Genomic DNA, 17,526 nt, shown 5'->3' on the forward strand with positions numbered 1-17,526 from the left:
TCTCTCTCTCTCTCTCTCTCTCTCTCTCTCTCTCTCTCTCTCTCTCTCTCTCAGGGAAAGTAGGACAGCTCACATTTCTGAGCTACTGCTGCTATAAGTGAAGAAAGAAGTAGAATAAGCAGAAGGTGGAAAATGAGGAATTGAAAATCTGCTAAAACAGTGTTCATTTGATTCATTTGTGCTATAAAAGTTTTGTTATGAACAGTTATGAAATGGTTATACCATTGTCATCACAAATCCTAATAGAATACTCAAGGATGGAACTTTTTTAAGTAAAAAAAAAAACAACAATTGCAAACAGACAAAAAAAAACATAATAAATAAATACCTTCAGTCTTCAAAGTTCAAAGAAGAACATTTTTTATTGCTTAAAGGCTCCCTTCAGATGAATTTAGAGACAGGATGACCTGACTCATAGAGCTACGATTGGGGTTTGTGTCAGTAGAGAGAGATAGAGAGAGAGACAGAAGACACTGTGATCTTGGCATCTCCAGACACATCTCCCCATTATTGGGGACAGTTTGTACTGAACATGCTGTGATTCCTCTGAATGGGAAATGATGTTTGTAGTTGTCTGTGATGACAATAACGCTCCATTTACACACATAGGTCACAAGGACTTCTAGATGTTTCCCTTTCATACTGTAATGTTGTTATTTGATATCTTAGTTTAATTAAGTCACAGAATGATTATTATTATTATTATTGAACTAGCACTACATCTCTCATGTAGATTGGTATTCTCAACTTATCCTGAGATAAGCGCCTGCCTTCCAACTAGTGGACCATTTACAGTGTATTGACAAAATCATACCAATGATGTCATCTTTTTTGGCCAATTCACAATTGCTGCATCCTCCTGCCCTCCTGCTTTAATTGGACAATGGCTCCAAATCAGCAGAGGTCTGAAAGGACCAGGGTTGGCTGGCAATCAGCCCCAGTACACAATTAAGCATTTTTTCCCACTTTTACGCCTGTTGGTAAAATATTTGGCTCAATGGAGGGTGTTTCCCAGCAGGTAGCCTCACTAGATACAGTAGAGACTGTTCTTGCATCATCTCAACCCTGTATGGCCTTAAGGAAGTGTGTTGCTGTACACTGTGCATGTTCATAGTAGCATAGACAAGTAAAATCCACATGTTTTGCCTGTGTACCCTCCATGCAGTTTAGGGTCTTGACCTACTTATCTGTCAATAACATAACTGTAAAAATAAAACTGAAAGAGCTTTCTGGTAGCTTTGGGTGAGCAGTTTCTTTTTGTACTTGCTGAACTTTACATTAGTCGCACATATCCCAGCCATTTTCTTTATCTTTGTTTGAGCCCAAAATATTTTCTTGTCCATGAACTGAAATTAAATTAGATAGACAGATACTTTATTGATCCCGGGGAAATTCAAGAGTAACCAAAAATAAACTTTTTTACCTGACTTCTCTTTCAGATTCCAGGCTTGTCCACAATTCTGACCTAAATTTGTACTTCCTGACCTGCATTGCTAATTAAATTCGACCCAGCTCAGCTCCAAAATCTTCCAACCTTCAAGGCTGAGTGGGTGTTGAAACTCATTATTCACAAAGAGAGCAGGCTCTGTGGGCTAACTAACTACCCAGTATACAGTGTATGGTCTGATGCATGGCTGCACAGTGGCAGAGATGGCAGCTTTCCACTGTACATGACTCTGTATTGTGAGTGTACACAGGGAGTCTTTTCCTCCTACGTTTCTCCTTATACATCTCTATATATACACTGCCCTCCCTCTTTCTTCTCCCCTCACTTGCTTCCTTCCTTTTCCCTTCTTCCCTCCCTCTGCCCCCTTTCTCTTTTCTTTTGCTCCACTGAGCCCTGATAGGCCTCTATGTCTTGGGTCTTAATTTGATGCAGTAATTGGATGACAAGCGACAGTTCACTGTCCCTTCCTCATGAGTCAGCACAGTTTTCTTGGCTAGTGCCTCCCACTACTGCTGCCTGCAGCCGCTGAGCGGGTACGGCCAATTGTCTGAGGCCCATTCAGGTTTTTGTGTCCCCATCTCATCTTCTGGACGTCAGTTTCTAGGGGCAGCCCAGACCACACACAGCACCACATGACAGTCAGAGGGCCTTTGTAGAGGATACTTAATGGGAATGTGAAATTGGGGTGGGTCATGTGAACCAAATCAGCTCATCAATGGCTACAGTTCTTTTTTGGCAACGCATAAAGTAGTATAGTTTACCTTAAGACAGTAACAAAGCGGATATAGTTAAAGTTTGTCCCTGCAAGACTGATGACCTAATAAATGACAGCACCTCATATGTTTGTATAAAGAGGACAAGCACATATAACTGTGTCCTGGCAATGTTACATTGGCTTTTACCCTTAAAAAAGATCAGACTAAGAAATGTTAATTTTAGGTAGATTTTCCACCCCAAACTCCACTGGGAATGTTTCCACACTAAGAAATAATAACTTATAATAATATTATAATAGCTGCTTTTTCTGGTCTGTTGGAATAATCAGCAATGCATTTTTTCATAAACTCCATTCTCTCTACTTTTATATCCTAAAAACTATATTATTTACAATTAATTGGTCATAAGTATTCTTGAGTATACTGTGTGAGCTCCTAAAATACAGTTGTCGAATATTTTTTGCTCCAGATATTAATTGTGCATACTGCTACCAACAAGCTTAGCCAGTCAGATGTTGAGGTTATAGACGGTTAAGGTCAGTTTAAGGGCTGTGGTTAAGGATAGGGTGTGCCATAATTGTACACAGCCTGAAGCCTCGGTTCAGAGCAAGAAAGTCCCTGTGCGTATTAATCGGAAAGAATTCCCTGTTGCGATGTTCCAGGAAGAGTTGAGATGAGAGCTGACATCAGGATTGAATTTGATTGTTGTTAGAACATTTGGCGTGACTAGACACTGTCTAAAAAATGTAGATTTTTGGCAACAACTGTAATTTTTTTTGTTTTTTTGTTTGTTTGTTTTTTTGGCTGGGACATTCTTCTCCACTTTACAGCTGTTAGCCAGGTTCACTCCTGCTTCACAACATTGTCCACTTGTAATGGATCCTAATGTGTGTGCAGGCTTGTATGCCTAATAGTCTTTCAGAATTGTAATCTGCCACAGTAACTCCTGTCTGATGTAATGGCTTGTAATGTGTACGTAATACCAATGGAACTATTTATAGACCGGCAGCCAATTCTCAAAGAGATGGATGCGTGTGAGCTGCGGGGCGTGCACACACAGGATTGTGTACATACTTTGCACAAAGCACATTCACATACAGTGCAGTTTACTTTCGCTTTGTCAATTTGCGTTGCTGTAGTTTCTGTCTTGTCGTTGAGAGTTTTATGTGTGTGTACATGCATATCCTCAAAAGACTAATGTACATAAAATGTATAACATGTATTTGCTTAGCAATGATCTGTGTATGTGTATCAAAAGACGTGTAAGTGAGCATATCTGGGTGCCTGTGTGTCTGATGGAGTGTGTAAATGTGTGTGTGCGTGTGTGTGTCTGTGTGTTGCCTGAAGCTCTCAGTCTCTCCCTGGGGGATTACATCACAGGGCAGTTATCAGACCTGACTCATCAGAGAGGTTGAGAGGCTCTACTCTGCTCTGCTCCTCTGTCTAAATGAGGACACAGTTAAAAGCATTTAAAGATAAAGACTAATCTTTTTCTTTTCTTTCTTTCTGTCTTTCCTTCTTTCTCTTTCACTGATGCCTACCTCCTTTTTTATACACCTGTCTACTCTTCGCCTTTAAGAAGAAGACCGAGAAGTAGAGTAGGTCAGTTGAAACATGTCACTATGCTGTCATTGCTGTCTGCTTTCTCATTCTTTCCACTCATGAGACAGTCTGATGGTATTGGCACACTGTGAGATAAGATTTCCACATCTCAAATTATTCTTCATTTGGTCGACTGATGACTGGCAACGACAATGGAGCTACACGTTCATTCAGGTTGAACCTTGAAGTCACGCACACTCTCAGCTGGTTGACATCATGTCAAAATCAGTCATAGTCAAAGACATCATTAAGGTGGTCTTCATAATGTGACAAGGAAGGCTACTGAATGTTTGTCCTGATATCGCTCTCCACCAGCCTCCTCGGGTTTCTTAACACCATACTTGTGATGGCTCTTGTGTTGTGCATTATGTTCATACAGTATATTTCATATCACGGTGGTATTGGATTGTGAGCCATGATAGAGGTAAATAGATCCCCACATACTGTTTAAATGATGATGTCCCCTTTGTACACAAATCTTATTATCTGACATGGGATAATAACGATGTAATCAAAATGCATTTGACCTCTGTGTGATTATCCCTGTTCACATAAAACCAGGTTAGAAACCAACTTCATACTAAACCCCATATAATTAAAAAGGACTTTAATGCTGTGTATCAAATAGGATTGTAGCTTTTACATTGTTGTGTTGTGTACCTCAGAATCTCCATATTTATTTTTATACTTTCTTGGTTTCTTCAAATTTGGAATGGTTAGTTCTCAGTGTGCTTTACTTTTTTGTTCCTGCTTCAGTGGTGTGACTCTGAGCGGAAAATGTGCCATCACCAGATCCCATTGCTGTATGCAGTGTCACCCTGACTAACCAGTTGCTAATGCAGTCACAGGATCAGGATCCTTCACTGGCCTCCCACCTGCAAACACTGCCACACTGAACTGGTTGACTTCAGTGGAGGGCACAACCAAGCTATAAGTGCTGCCCATAAAAATGAACCTCTGTACGGTTTGGTGAGTGCTTTCACCTTTATGCCATCAGCAATTGTTATACTGAGTGTGAATCTTGCTGGGTGTCTACCTCATAAACTGACAATAAAGCCGGTTAATAACACGTATTGTTCATGAGTTGAACAATCATTTAGGGCTTGGAACTTAATTTTAGAGTGACAAGGCTTGACTCTCAGTTGTGGCAGAACAAACCCTTGGATTAGGATAATCCTGTAGTTATTATGTTGAATAGAAAGTCATGTTTAACCTTGAGGTTTTCCTCATTCTTTGTTCCTGTCTGAAATTATTATGACAAAAACTATCACTGGATTATCAATCCAGTATTCTAAATGTTCAAACCATGGAAAAAAGTACATCACACATCCAAAACTTTCCAACGAATTTCAAATGATCTGATCATAATGGACCGATGAGCCAACAACTCCGATTATTACAACACTGTTGGCAAAAACCTGTATTGCAACATGTGTGCAACCTTCTTGGGGCTTTCCCCTCTGGCTGATTAACTGTGACGTAGATGAGGGTGTGTGTCTTGGTCTGCGTGAGTGTTTGAGCGTAGTAGCAGGGAGGGGGTGGGTGGGAAAGACAGCTGTGTCGGCTAGATATGTAGTTAACAGTAGGAAGCATTCATACTACACATTCTGCTGCAGTGTGTCACTACACAGTCTGTCTCTCTCTCTCACTTCCCTCTGCTTCTCACTCTTTTTCCCTTCACTTCTCATGTCTGTCTCCTGTTTCTCCCTATCCCACACACACACACACACACACACCCACATACGTGCCTGTGTGCATGTGCAGTCATTCACCCAACGTTTCTCTTTCACTCTCTGCCCCCTCCCCCAGCCACAAGCTCCCCCCGTTTCCTTCTCCAAAAGTTTCCCGCTAGTAAATTAAGTTGTATCTCTTTGACGGTTACCACTTTTACCACTATTTCCTCCTTCCTTCTGTGGAACTGTGATTATTCCTGGATCACACCTCACCCACACACACACACACACACACACACACACACACACACACACTTCAGTTGCTTCAAGGACAACGTAAGGCTGTCCTCGCCTTTCCCAGACGGGGTGTGTCAAGGCTTTTGTCTGTCTGATGGTGTATTAAATATCGGAGTTAAAAGGCAGAGGGTGGTGGTGGTCTGTGTGAGTGTGTACATGTGTGTGCAAAAGTCTCCAGGTTTTTTTTTTTTTTTTGTTCTTGTAGAGAGAGAGTGAGAATGTTAGGACAAAGCAAGCCACCAGAGGAGGAGGAGGAGAAGGTCGGAGTGCCCAAGTAATGCTCCAAGTTTGTTTCATTTCATTTGCTCTGTAATGAGTCTTGTTACTGCTGTGAGAGGCAGAGAGATCTGACTGGGGAGTTCAAAGTTAAGCCACAGGGAGGGAGAGGAAAGGAGAGGCAATAGAGAAGAGAAAAACACACACAAGCAAACAAGCCTTCACTTGAAAACTTCTGAACATTTTAGAGGCAAGAAAGACTTTTTTACTCCTTCCTTTATCCTCTCTTCCTCTTCCTGCTCCTCCTCCACCTCCTCCTCCTCCTCCTCCTCACTGCCCCACACCCTTCTCAAATGAGCCCTCTCACTTCAGGCTCTGAAAAGAAACTGAAGCAGGGAGCTTGCAAGAGTTCTGAAGAAGCTGGCTGTGTCTGTGCATGACTGTGCGTCTGTGTGTCTACTGGACTGTGTGTGTGTGTGTGTGTGTGTGTGTGTGTGTGTGTGTGTGTTTGCCTGGGTCTGTGTGGGAATGATTACATCAGCCTGCTGCAGCCTTATGATTGGTTGGTGAGCGTGTGGTTTGATTCACTGTGCCTCGGAGCCCGGAGCTGAGGCTGTAACCCTTTTGTGAGGGGGAGAGAGAAAGAGAGAGAGAGAGAGAGAGAGAGAGAGGGAGAGGGAGGGAGCGAAAGAAAGATAGTTGTCAGACTCAACCGGCACTGGAAGAACTGTACTGTACCTGCTGCCATCCGATTACTGACTGTCTCTGTGTCTCTGTCCTGTGAGCTGTACAGACACAAGCTTCAGGTCACATAGACAGTTTTTTTTTTTTTTTTAAAGACAGAGCTGGTGGCCTAGATAGACTGAAGGACTAGTCTCCAGGCTATGTGACAGGTAGCACAACTGTCAACTGTCGGCATTCAATTTTGTATCTTTCTCCCTGGAGGAGACAGGGCGACAGAAGAGCAAGGATTTCTCTCTTAGTGACTGTGTGTGAGTTAGTGTGTGTGTGTGTGTGTGTTCGTATGAGTGTGTGGGGAGCCAGGCTCACTCCAAAAAATGCCTTCGTGTTCCCCGGACTGCTGCCTATTGCGGGCCGTGGAGGTAAGACCGCTTTCTTGTCTTATGTCTTATATCTCCCTCTGTGTCTCTGCCTCTCCTTGCCTTCTTCTCTTTTTCCATTTTTAAGACCATTCCTCTTTGAAGTACGGCTTTACTCATCCTGAGGCGAGACATGGAATGTGTGAATGCCTCAAAGACTGAAGACAATTTGTCTTTTTCAAGATGTGGGCAGAGCAGTAAGGAGGAAAAAATAAAAGAGTTAAAAACGTCAGTGGCTTTGAATGATTGAGGCTGTCTTGCTTTTTCGTCTTAAGCGTTTTGGATGGATAGAGCCCCTCAGGCCTGGTTTGTGCAAACTGTGATGCGTTAAGCTGTATCTTTGCTCAAGACGAGAACAGAATTTCTTTGTCATGATATATTATGTGGGAAGTGTGCATACATGACATGTGTAGGCTTAGTGCAGTAGGCTGGATTCCTGTGTAGGCTAACAAGGCTGGATTCCTCTGCAGGTTAAGTAGGCTGCTCTAGTTTTCTCTGTGGGCCATTACATGTGTATCCTGTGAATGTGACTGCATGCTTTCTCTTAAAAAAAGCCAATCTGTGGACACATAGAGGAAGTCAATTTATGATTTTTTTTAGTTGATCTCTAACAAGGGAAAGCATACTGATATACAAGAACATTTGGATGTAAATGGATGTTTCTTACTTCTAACAAAATGTTAAAATGGAGTTTTACCTTGTTAGAGCCTGGCGTTTTTATACAATATACACATTGTATTGGATATTATAGAAGCTTAATGTGTGTTTGAGTACCTGTTTGTGTCAGTATTAATAACGGAAACAAAATTAAAACAGGTGTTATTCATGGTTTGACCAAATGATCATAAATTATTCAACAAAAAACACATTCATGCTGAAATATAATATGTCCATAGTCTTATTACTGGCTCAAATTAAACATATTAAGTTATGCAAGACTGGTGTTCATGAAGTTGAGCTTGAAGCATATCCAATGGACATGACTTATCTCTGGATACTTGCATACATTTTACTGATAAGCTATAATTGAAAACACCATGTTTACTTCCCCTTAAGCTACAGTACAGTGAACCCATTTGGTGTAGGCACTCCCGCTTTGTGTTCACAAGAGCAGATGCTTGTTATACACTACAGTATATTTGCTTCTATATTACACCAACAAGTTGCTATAAGAAATGCTTGTCTGTGATTTCTAACACCACAATTGCTACATAGTCTTGAATGTCTGTTCTTTTCTATTGTGTGCTATAATTACAGACCTGTGTATGCTTTAGTGTATGGGGTGCTATATGATAAATACTGTGCTAGTGTTTGAAGAAAATTGCTGGCTTCACCCACCTATTAGGCTGAGTTTTGAAAAATGGTTTGTGTTAAATGACTATCACAACGTTGTGTTCCCTGTGGGGTTAGCATAAAAAATTCATATTCAGACTTCTATTTTATTCTAAAATTATCCTTCACAAAGGATAGGTCCAACAATCTTTTGCTTAATTTGATAATCAAAGACGCAATTAGAACTGGTTTATTAGAAGTGTTTTTTTTTTGTCTTTTCAGTCTTCTTTATTTAATCCATGTTTATCAAACTTCAAATGATCTCTAGTTATTATAACTGAACTCAAATCTATTTTCTCCCCGCAGATTGTGAAGATCTTCAGTGAAGACGGTATGGGCAAAGTGGTGGAGATCCCAGCTGACATGACAGCCAGAGATCTGTGCCAGCTCCTGGTTTATAAAAGCCATTGTGTGGACGACAACAGTTGGGCACTTGTTGAACACCACCCGTTGCTAGGACTAGGTAAGATGCAGAGCCCTGCAGGTCCAGAAACACCGTTGTACACAAAACAGCACACATGAACACACATGAAGAGATTCACACATACCCACTCAGAAACTCATTAACTTTTGGGTGGGCTGAGACATGCAAAACAGTCACTTGCATACACAGGTGCAGCCACTTGTATGCATGCATGCATGCACACATGCCCGCATTCTTGGGCAGACAGACAGTTCAGGCACATATTCTCACGCAGCCATGTATTCACGCATGAGTGCATGTGCATATTATAATCTAACCAAGTTCAGCACACTGGCTGTGTAAAAGGTTGCTGTAGCAGTGCAGTACCACTGGCAGGGTTTAGTTGTTATCTCATTTAAAAAAATATGAAATAGAAAATGCATTGCACATGAGGTCACAGTTGCTTTAGCATTGCCAGACAAATGATCTTCTGAGTCAGCAGTGAGGAGACAATTGCACGTTAAGAAAATTACTTACAAGCTGATGAATAATCCTAAATCTCATCATCACAAAATTGGATGGATTGAATTGTGTTGAGATAAAATCATCAGCCATTTGGAGCTGATGAAGATCGTGATCCAGTGTGTGGTGCACTGTAAGGAGAATAAAAAGTGTTGTATGTTTGAGATCAGGGCTCCCTAAAGTTATCCTTCTTTCAAGTAAACAGAAGATTAACTGTTAATGGAGACCTTATTGAAGCTTACTAATACTTGGTAGAGAGCACAGCAACTGATAAATGTTACAGCCCAGTTAAGACTTTTTAGACCATTACAGAGTAATTTAATATGGTGTGGGTGGTTGAGAGAAAAACATATGGTTTATGTGGAGGGCAGTGGAAGCAACATAGAGTGTTATATATGCTATTTGACATCCGTCACTGATATTTTTAACTTAGGGCAGACTCATTTAAGGTTCCAAGACTGTTTGGAATCAGGTCTTTTTGAGACTCCAGATTTAAAAAAGAAAAGATCCTCAACAAAGATCCAGGACAGATTATTCTGGGTCCTGAGCTACTTTTTAAGAATAACTGCCGTGCAGAAGATTATATTGTGTTTTTTTATTGTCACAGAAGGGGGATTACACAAAGTGCTCAGAGTGGAAAGACAGCAAATGAGGAGGTAAAGGAAGAGAATGTGATCATTGAAGGTTATGGATTAGGAGGATGTAGCGATGTAACTGATGAACACTGTAACCAAACCTTTGCCGACTTGTGCTTCTCTCAGTACCAGAGACAGTGTAATGTTATTGATCAAGTACTATAAATGACACAGCAGAGGGCTGATGGAGATGATTGATGGAGAGTTTAAAAGGCTATCTTTCATGTTAAAGGTTCTTTAGACCTGGAGGGGCGATAACATCGACACCACTCTCTTGAAAATAGAAACCCTCACTGCATCAGACTGAGGCGTGTGATGTAAAAGGTCAGAAATGATGTGTGGACGTGTTTAGAACTGAGGAGTAGGATGTAGAATATTAAGTTTGATATAACAGATATAAGTGTTGCATTTTCGTTGTCCGGTCATTAGCAGTTGGATAAGTAGCGCATTACACAATCCATTCTTCATAGATTTTGGAGTAAACATTGCTTGAGGTGTTTGAGAAAGAGGAGGGATTTGAACTTGTTGTATTAAGAAGGAAGAGCTTACTGTCAGCCTGATTTTGTGTTAGACTTGGCAGCATAACAGTAAGTTTGGAAAGCTGTGGCTGGCTGAACGTTAGAAAACCCAACCTTCCCTTGAGGAGAGGGCGATTATAAAGCACTTATGGAAGACAAGTTGAGCCTGTGCTCTGTGCTCATGTCTGTACAGTTTAACAGATGTGGGAGAGAAGGGGGTGTAGTTTTATATAGAGCTGTGTGCCTGCTGGTGAAACATACTGTAGAAAAAGACATGGTGGAAAAACATATGTAAAAACACTTCATCTCTGTTGTTTCAACCGATAACTTGTGTAAATAAATATATTTTTATGTTTTGCCAGAATTTAGCCTTACGTGCACACATGTTGTTATGCTGCCATGTAAGCAGACTTTTAGGTAATATATTACATTATTTAAAGTACAGGTCCCGAAGTTCTAACCTAATATTTTACCATCCATCATGATCTGATTACATTTCTCATCAGTGCTGCCAACACGATGCTGCCAAATACAGTTAGGTTGGCTTGTTGTAAATGACATCACTCTTGGCTCTGAGTAACTCTATTCTATTATAGCCCTTCTTCTATTCTGGCGCACCTGTATTGCAACCGTATTCTTTTCAGGTCTGGAATAACTACTTATCGTATTTTATGTTTAGGAGTTTCAGTAAATGAGATGTAATGAAGCAGCAGTGTGCTGATTGTTCAAATTGAAGGGTTATGCATTTACCGCTACAGAACCGGTCGGACTGAATGTGTGTATGTGTGTGTAGATGTGTGCATATGTGGATTTATATGACAAAATAATATAAAAACCTTCCCCGAAAATGTATCATAATCACACATGAAATCTATTTTGTGCTATTTGTCATGCATTGTGTATATATACATTACAATAATAATTCAGATGATGATTTGGCTTGTTTGGAGCTCTGTTAGTTGTCTGGTTGCCAGACAGTCCCTACGGTTGACAAATATGTTTTAGTACGGTGTGTTTTTTGTGTGTATGTATTGTATGTTGACTGAGCAACCAGAAAAACAGAAACGTCTCTGCAATCCATGCAGTGAGTTTGAACGATACATACATACAGGTCTAGAGAGAGTTAAATGTCTTTCCAGTGCCAAAATATATGTTTAATATATTAATATATGTTTGCTAAAAGCCACTTAATTAATACTTTGAAGAATATTTTTAACATTTTTAGTGTAGACATTTTTAGCAGAGATGAGGCAGCACTTGAAAGAACGCTCTGCTGCTCGTACGTGCTCATGAGCTCGTCTGCACTGCACATGTATGTCGTGATACTTCATGTGTCCACATGTGGTTGGGTGGTTGCCGGGAATAGAAGTTTCAGAGACAATGGGACAATAGTGTGTTTGAATAGAGAGGCCTATTCCCGTCCATGGCTGCCCACTCTTGGTACACTGCTGAATGAGATGAAATGGTCCTTTGAGATAAGTAACACTGACCTCTACTTGTCACCCCTAAAAGGTTAACAACTCAGGGACAGTGAGGTAGTGTTGCCAGGGTGAGTCATTGTCACGAACATGAGTGACTCATCAGACAGGCAACAAGAGGAAACAGAAAGAAAAAGAAGAGTCGTGACAGCGGTGGACTAATTGTGACAGAGAGGATTAAGAGGGGACACACAAAATGAGATGATGACCTAAGATAGAGCTGTACATTCAGGTTTCTCTGAACTTCTCGATTTCACATCAAAAAAGAGACCAAATATTGCAAACTGCAAACTTTGACTTTGATTTTAATTAAATCCACCAGGGAAAGAGGAATGTATTTTATTAAAGACATGATAGCGGGAACTTGTAAGGCTGTTGGAATTGACTGAGTCATGACTTGTTTGAGCATCGCAGTCAGAGGATATAAATCACCAGGACCTCTGACCACATCCATACAAGGAGACTGTTTTAGTTGAATCACAGCCTCTTTTATCTTCATTGAAAGAGAAAGGCCTTAGTCTGATATCAGTCACAGCTCATTTGATGAACAAAATCCAATGAAACCAGTCCACATTTCTCCACTGAAGAGGTCAAATGAAACCCGGGATCTTTTTTAAGCATTTAGTACCATTCAGCACTTTTTTTTTATTTTTTAATCTTGAATTCACTGCTACCTAAATACATCCTTTAAACCTGTGTTGAGGTTTAGTTGAAGTCGGCAGTTTCAAGCTGCGAATGTGTGTATGTTTCTGAGTGTGAGCAAGGTGTCATTGTCAAATGAGAATTGGTGCTTAGAGGACTTATCCTGGATAAGAGAGGGTAAAAATACATTCTGATGGCTGAGCTATACTTGGAACAAACATATGACTCGACATGGCCAGATTTTAAACAACACAGAAGAATGCAGTTGTTTCAAATGTTTGTTTTAGTTGTTTTAGGAACATAAGATTATTAAAAAACGACTGTATTACTTGTTGAAATAGAGTACATGTACTTTTTCCTTCAGTTTCCTTTGAATGTTTTTCTAGACTTTTGGTTTCTGACTTACAAGAAACACTGATGACAGAGCTTTCCCTTGGCACAGGCTATTAGAGATTTCCAGTGTGTGTGATTCTATTCACTCCTCTGGCAAAATGAACTTACATGAGAAAAAAAAATTCAATAATAATAATAATAATTTCTGTTGTTAATTATTGTTTCTCTCTCCATATGTATCATTTCAGAGCGATGTCTAGAAGACCATGAGCTGGTGGTTCAGGTCCAGGCCTCTATGAACAGCGACAGTAGATTCCTCTTTAGGAAGAACTATGCCAAATATGAATTCTTCAGAAACCCACTGGTAATTGCTTTTACATAAACGTTTCTTAACATGCCATGTTACTCCTGGTGTCCATTTGTTGACATGATATATATGACATATATGACATACAGCCTGTAAGAAATACACCTGCAGCAAAACTCCTTGTGGATTTTGTATCTGCATGTTTTTTCTCAGCTAATTTGACATAAACGACATATGGCAGTATTGCACTATGTCGTTTCTAGTACTTAGAGGCAAATAAAAAGAGACATACAAGGAAAGAGTTTATGGTTGTAATTAGTGGCCACTCGCCTCAGAGATTAAATTAAAGACATGTTCTTCGACAAAGTGTCTCTCTTCGTTTTGTATTCTTGCAAAATATTATGACAGATGACCGTGCTAATGAGATTTGCATGACATTTCTTTTTCTGTCACAAATTCCTACCCCATAATTATTGTCACAGTGGCTGATATTCCCTGTCTGTCTGCCTCTCTCCACCTCCTCTTCTTCCACCAGACATTTTTCCCGGAGCACATGGTTGCATGGTGCCAGGAAACCAGTCGTACAATTCCACCATCTCAGCTCCTTCAGGTACATACAGCACACACACGCACACGTTTCTCTCCGTGTCTGTCTCTCATTCCCCTCGCGGCTTAATTTACCTCAGAGTCAGCACCTGCTACAAAGTGTACAATCAAGCTGACATACCTCACCTCTGACCCTTAGACAGTGTGTCTCGTCAGAGCGTGCAGTAATAACTACTGTTGATCCCCTGTTGACACATGACTGTCTCGGCGCACGCACCACAGGCCTGACACTTGTGACGGATGGAATTAGGCGTGTAGAAATAGAACATACAGTTCCTCACCTGCCTACTGTATGTTTACGTGTCATGCCACTTATCTGCCTCACAGACTACTCACGGGCCACACACTGATTTCACAAAAGATATGAAGAAAGGAAGTCTAAGAGGAGACTAGACAAAAAGATTCTTGGGATTTTGATGAGCTCTGGTCTTAATGGATGGAGGGTCTGGCTCTCTCCTGTATCAAGTAATGGAGCTGTCAGAGACAGAACCACCAGTGGAATCCATCCCTTCACTCTTACCACTCACAAAAAGCTTTTAACTCCCCTGCTGATCTTACAGACGTTATGCTCTGCTATGCTCTACATAGAGGAGTCAGTGAGTGAATGGGAATGTAGTGCGCCTGAGTTGTGTCAGGAATCCCCAGTGTTTGACTTATTCTAAACACAAGATCTTTGCACTCAATCAGAGTGCTGTCCAAACCGAGACGGTTTCTGACCTGAGCTCAACCAGGTGTTGGACATATTTTCCATTCTGCATGCAAGCATCTGTTGATGAAAAGCAGCAAGGTGTAGCGTCTGAAAAAAAAAGCCTTTTGAATGAACGTCGCGTGTGAACCAGCGTTCCGCAAATGTCGGAAAATGCTCATGCATGAGGCCGATTGTAGGATGTTTCCAAAACACTGGGAAACATGTGCTTTAAATATTGCAGAGTCCTCTGGAACAGTTTACCTTCCAGCCGCAAGCCACAGATTCCAAATCAGCTCTAATAACTTAACCTGCCACTTCATGGTGTGATATTTTTGTGAAACATGGAAACCTCAAACTCCAAAAACTTCAGACAGCCACAAGACAATTTAGGCTTTAAGGGATCCCAAAAGGAATGCACTGTATGTTGATCCAATGTATGTACTGTATTGCCTTGACAGGCACATTGCATAACATGACACTTTTTTTATTTTGTTTTATTTTTGTGTATATAAGGTACATGTTCTTGAACATGAACAACCCCTATGAACAGCATATACAGTATATACACATGACAATGTCAAGATCCTGTCAGATTGTTTCAGTCTTCTACACCCGTTGATTTTTCTGTCTGGCCTTATCGGGGTTGCAACCGTGGTGTGTAAGAATTCAAGCTGCCACCCATCTCAACAATCAGCTGTCATGCGTTGATGCAAGAAGCCCAGATGACACTATGTTCTTTGACACAAACAATCACCTCCCATCTGTGATGCCGCTATAGATGGTTTCAGTATCAGGCTGTGACGGTGACAGAGAGTTTATAAGCTTCAACTGTGATCCAGCGTTTCCCTCCTGAGGCTCCTTGATGGAAGACATTATAGAGTGAATAAATCCAAATGCTTCTGTGCTGATCCTCTGCTCCTTGTCTTTCCCTCCCCCTCTTTCAGAACTTCCTAGCGACTAGTAGTTGTCCAGAGATCCAAGGGTATCTGTATGTGAAGGAGGTGGGTAGGAAGTCGTGGAAGAAAGTTTACATGTTCCTGCGGCGCTCAGGACTCTACTGCTCTACAAAAGGAACTTCAAAGGTAATGGCAACTCAGTCATCTTCAAGGGACAGAATATATTTCATTGTAGTTTTTCTAACATGTAATTATTTTTTTAACTTTGTGATTACAGTCATTATTCATCATTAGAGAATTCATATGCATACTACATTAGCATTTAATGACACAGTAAATATTCAAGATTAAACATAATTAACTTCAAAGAATCAGCCTTTCATTAATGGTGGTCTCTTTGCATATGTCTCCGTCTGTCAGTATACCTCCAGGCTGTGTCTCTCTGTGATGTTCTGACTTATTAATTATTTCTGTCTCCAGGAGCCCAGACATCTACAGTTACTAGCAGACCTTGAAGACAGCAACGTCTTCACTGTCATCACAGGCAAAAAGCAGCATGGTGCACCCACAGACTATGAGTTCTGTATCAAAGTGAGTCTCAGATGACAGATGGGAGAGGAAGCTTATTTTTAAGTTGTATATGTTAGAAATATTGAAGCTTTTTATTTTTTTGCTATCCTTACCAGCTGAGTTAATTCTATCAGTGATGATGATGATTATATCTGTTCTGATCCTGAAAATGTTTAATTTGCAGCCCAATAAAGGTCGAGGAGAGTTGAAGGAGTTAAGGATGCTGTGTGCCGAGGACGAACAGGGCAGGACCTGTTGGATGACTGCCTTTCGACTCTTTAAGGTAACACCATCACAGTCAAAATTCTATATTTTTGTGGTGTTTTTCTTTTTCTTTCTTCAGTTGACATCATAGTGTATACACCATAGCACAGCTTCCAAACTTTGGTCATAACTTCTGGACAGGGATGAGAACTTGACTTGATCATTGTGTTCTTTTTCTTTACAGTATGGGATTGTATTGTACCAGAATTATAAGATTCCACAACAAAGAAAAACCTTACTTTCACACTTCTCAGCACCTGTGGTAAGTTCACCTTAAAACCTGTACACCACTGAATCTGAACTATTTCAGCGTAACATTGCTTTGAAAAATCCCCAAATCTTTGACATTAGCAAAACATTGATTGTGCCGAATACTATTGTAATGTATGCACCACAAACTGCTGACAAACTAGACTGACAAGTTCAGTGACGTTCATCAAAATGCTTACCTGTGCCACCCCACTTTTTATTGCATTGCCTTTGTCTACTTTTTGTCTACAGCCTGGTCACTTGTGTTGTCATTTTTGTGTTGACATTTTTCCTGACATGTATCTCTGTCTCCCCCTAGCGGAGTGTATCTGAGAACTCCCTTGTGGCAATGGATTTCTCAGGGAGGATAGGCAGGGTGATTGACAACCCTGTGGAAGCTCAGAGCGCTGCCATGGAGGAGGGACATGCGTGGAGGGTGAGACAAAACTTCAGTTTTTCTGTTAACTCTGTCAACAATGCTAAAGATCTCTACAGATGGCGCTATTTATTTTGCTTCAATGTTCACAGAGTAAATGTTCCTCTGGTTGTAAGTGTTGTTTTTGAAGTTATTTTGAGTTGACAAAAGTTGTATATCTGTTCATAAAGCCGATATTGCTATGGGACATCTGCAAAAATATGAGTGTCATAATAATTAAGTCATTGTAATCCAGTCATTTCCTCACTCCCTCATTTATATTTAAAAAATAATTTTCCATTATAGTAAAGACTTTTAACTGTTTAACTGTTAAATTTTCCATTATAGTAAAGACTTTTAACTGTTTAACTGTTAAAAAATGTGTCCAAATACAGTAATGTACCCTCCATAAATATGTCATGCATACCAGATCATGAACTAATCCCTGTTGTTTTGTCTTTATGTGGCATCTCTCTCAGAAGAGGAATCAACGAATGAACATATTAGGCTCCCACAGTCCATTGCACCACTCCTCACTAAGCTCAGGTAAATGCAAAGATATCCAGGATCAACAAAACCGTTCAGATCATTAACTTCTTCTCTGCTTTTTTTTTTTT

General features: G+C 40.5%; 1 protein-coding gene across 4 annotated transcripts in view; it reads left to right on the top strand.

Moving 5' to 3' along the window:
- grb10b (growth factor receptor-bound protein 10b) overlaps nucleotides 1-17,526 on the top strand; it is a 63,347-nt gene that overhangs the window by 40,862 nt on the left and 4,959 nt on the right. For 2 of the 4 annotated variants that reach the window (XM_019271696.2, XM_010750489.3), the window contains exons 6-14: nucleotides 8,690-8,846; nucleotides 13,163-13,278; nucleotides 13,757-13,831; nucleotides 15,460-15,597; nucleotides 15,892-16,002; nucleotides 16,166-16,264; nucleotides 16,430-16,507; nucleotides 16,814-16,930; nucleotides 17,389-17,455. In XM_019271696.2, coding sequence (XP_019127241.1) covers nucleotides 8,690-8,846; nucleotides 13,163-13,278; nucleotides 13,757-13,831; nucleotides 15,460-15,597; nucleotides 15,892-16,002; nucleotides 16,166-16,264; nucleotides 16,430-16,507; nucleotides 16,814-16,930; nucleotides 17,389-17,455 — 958 coding nt within the window. Of the gene's footprint in view, nucleotides 1-6,444; nucleotides 7,055-8,689; nucleotides 8,847-13,162; nucleotides 13,279-13,756; nucleotides 13,832-15,459; nucleotides 15,598-15,891; nucleotides 16,003-16,165; nucleotides 16,265-16,429; nucleotides 16,508-16,813; nucleotides 16,931-17,388; nucleotides 17,456-17,526 lie in introns of those variants that run through there. The other 2 variants (XM_019271697.2, XM_010750490.3) reach the window with 2 other exon arrangements.

This window comes from Larimichthys crocea, chromosome XIII, assembly GCF_000972845.2.
Source record: "Larimichthys crocea isolate SSNF chromosome XIII, L_crocea_2.0, whole genome shotgun sequence".
In the NCBI taxonomy this organism is placed as follows: Eukaryota; Metazoa; Chordata; class Actinopteri; family Sciaenidae; genus Larimichthys; species Larimichthys crocea.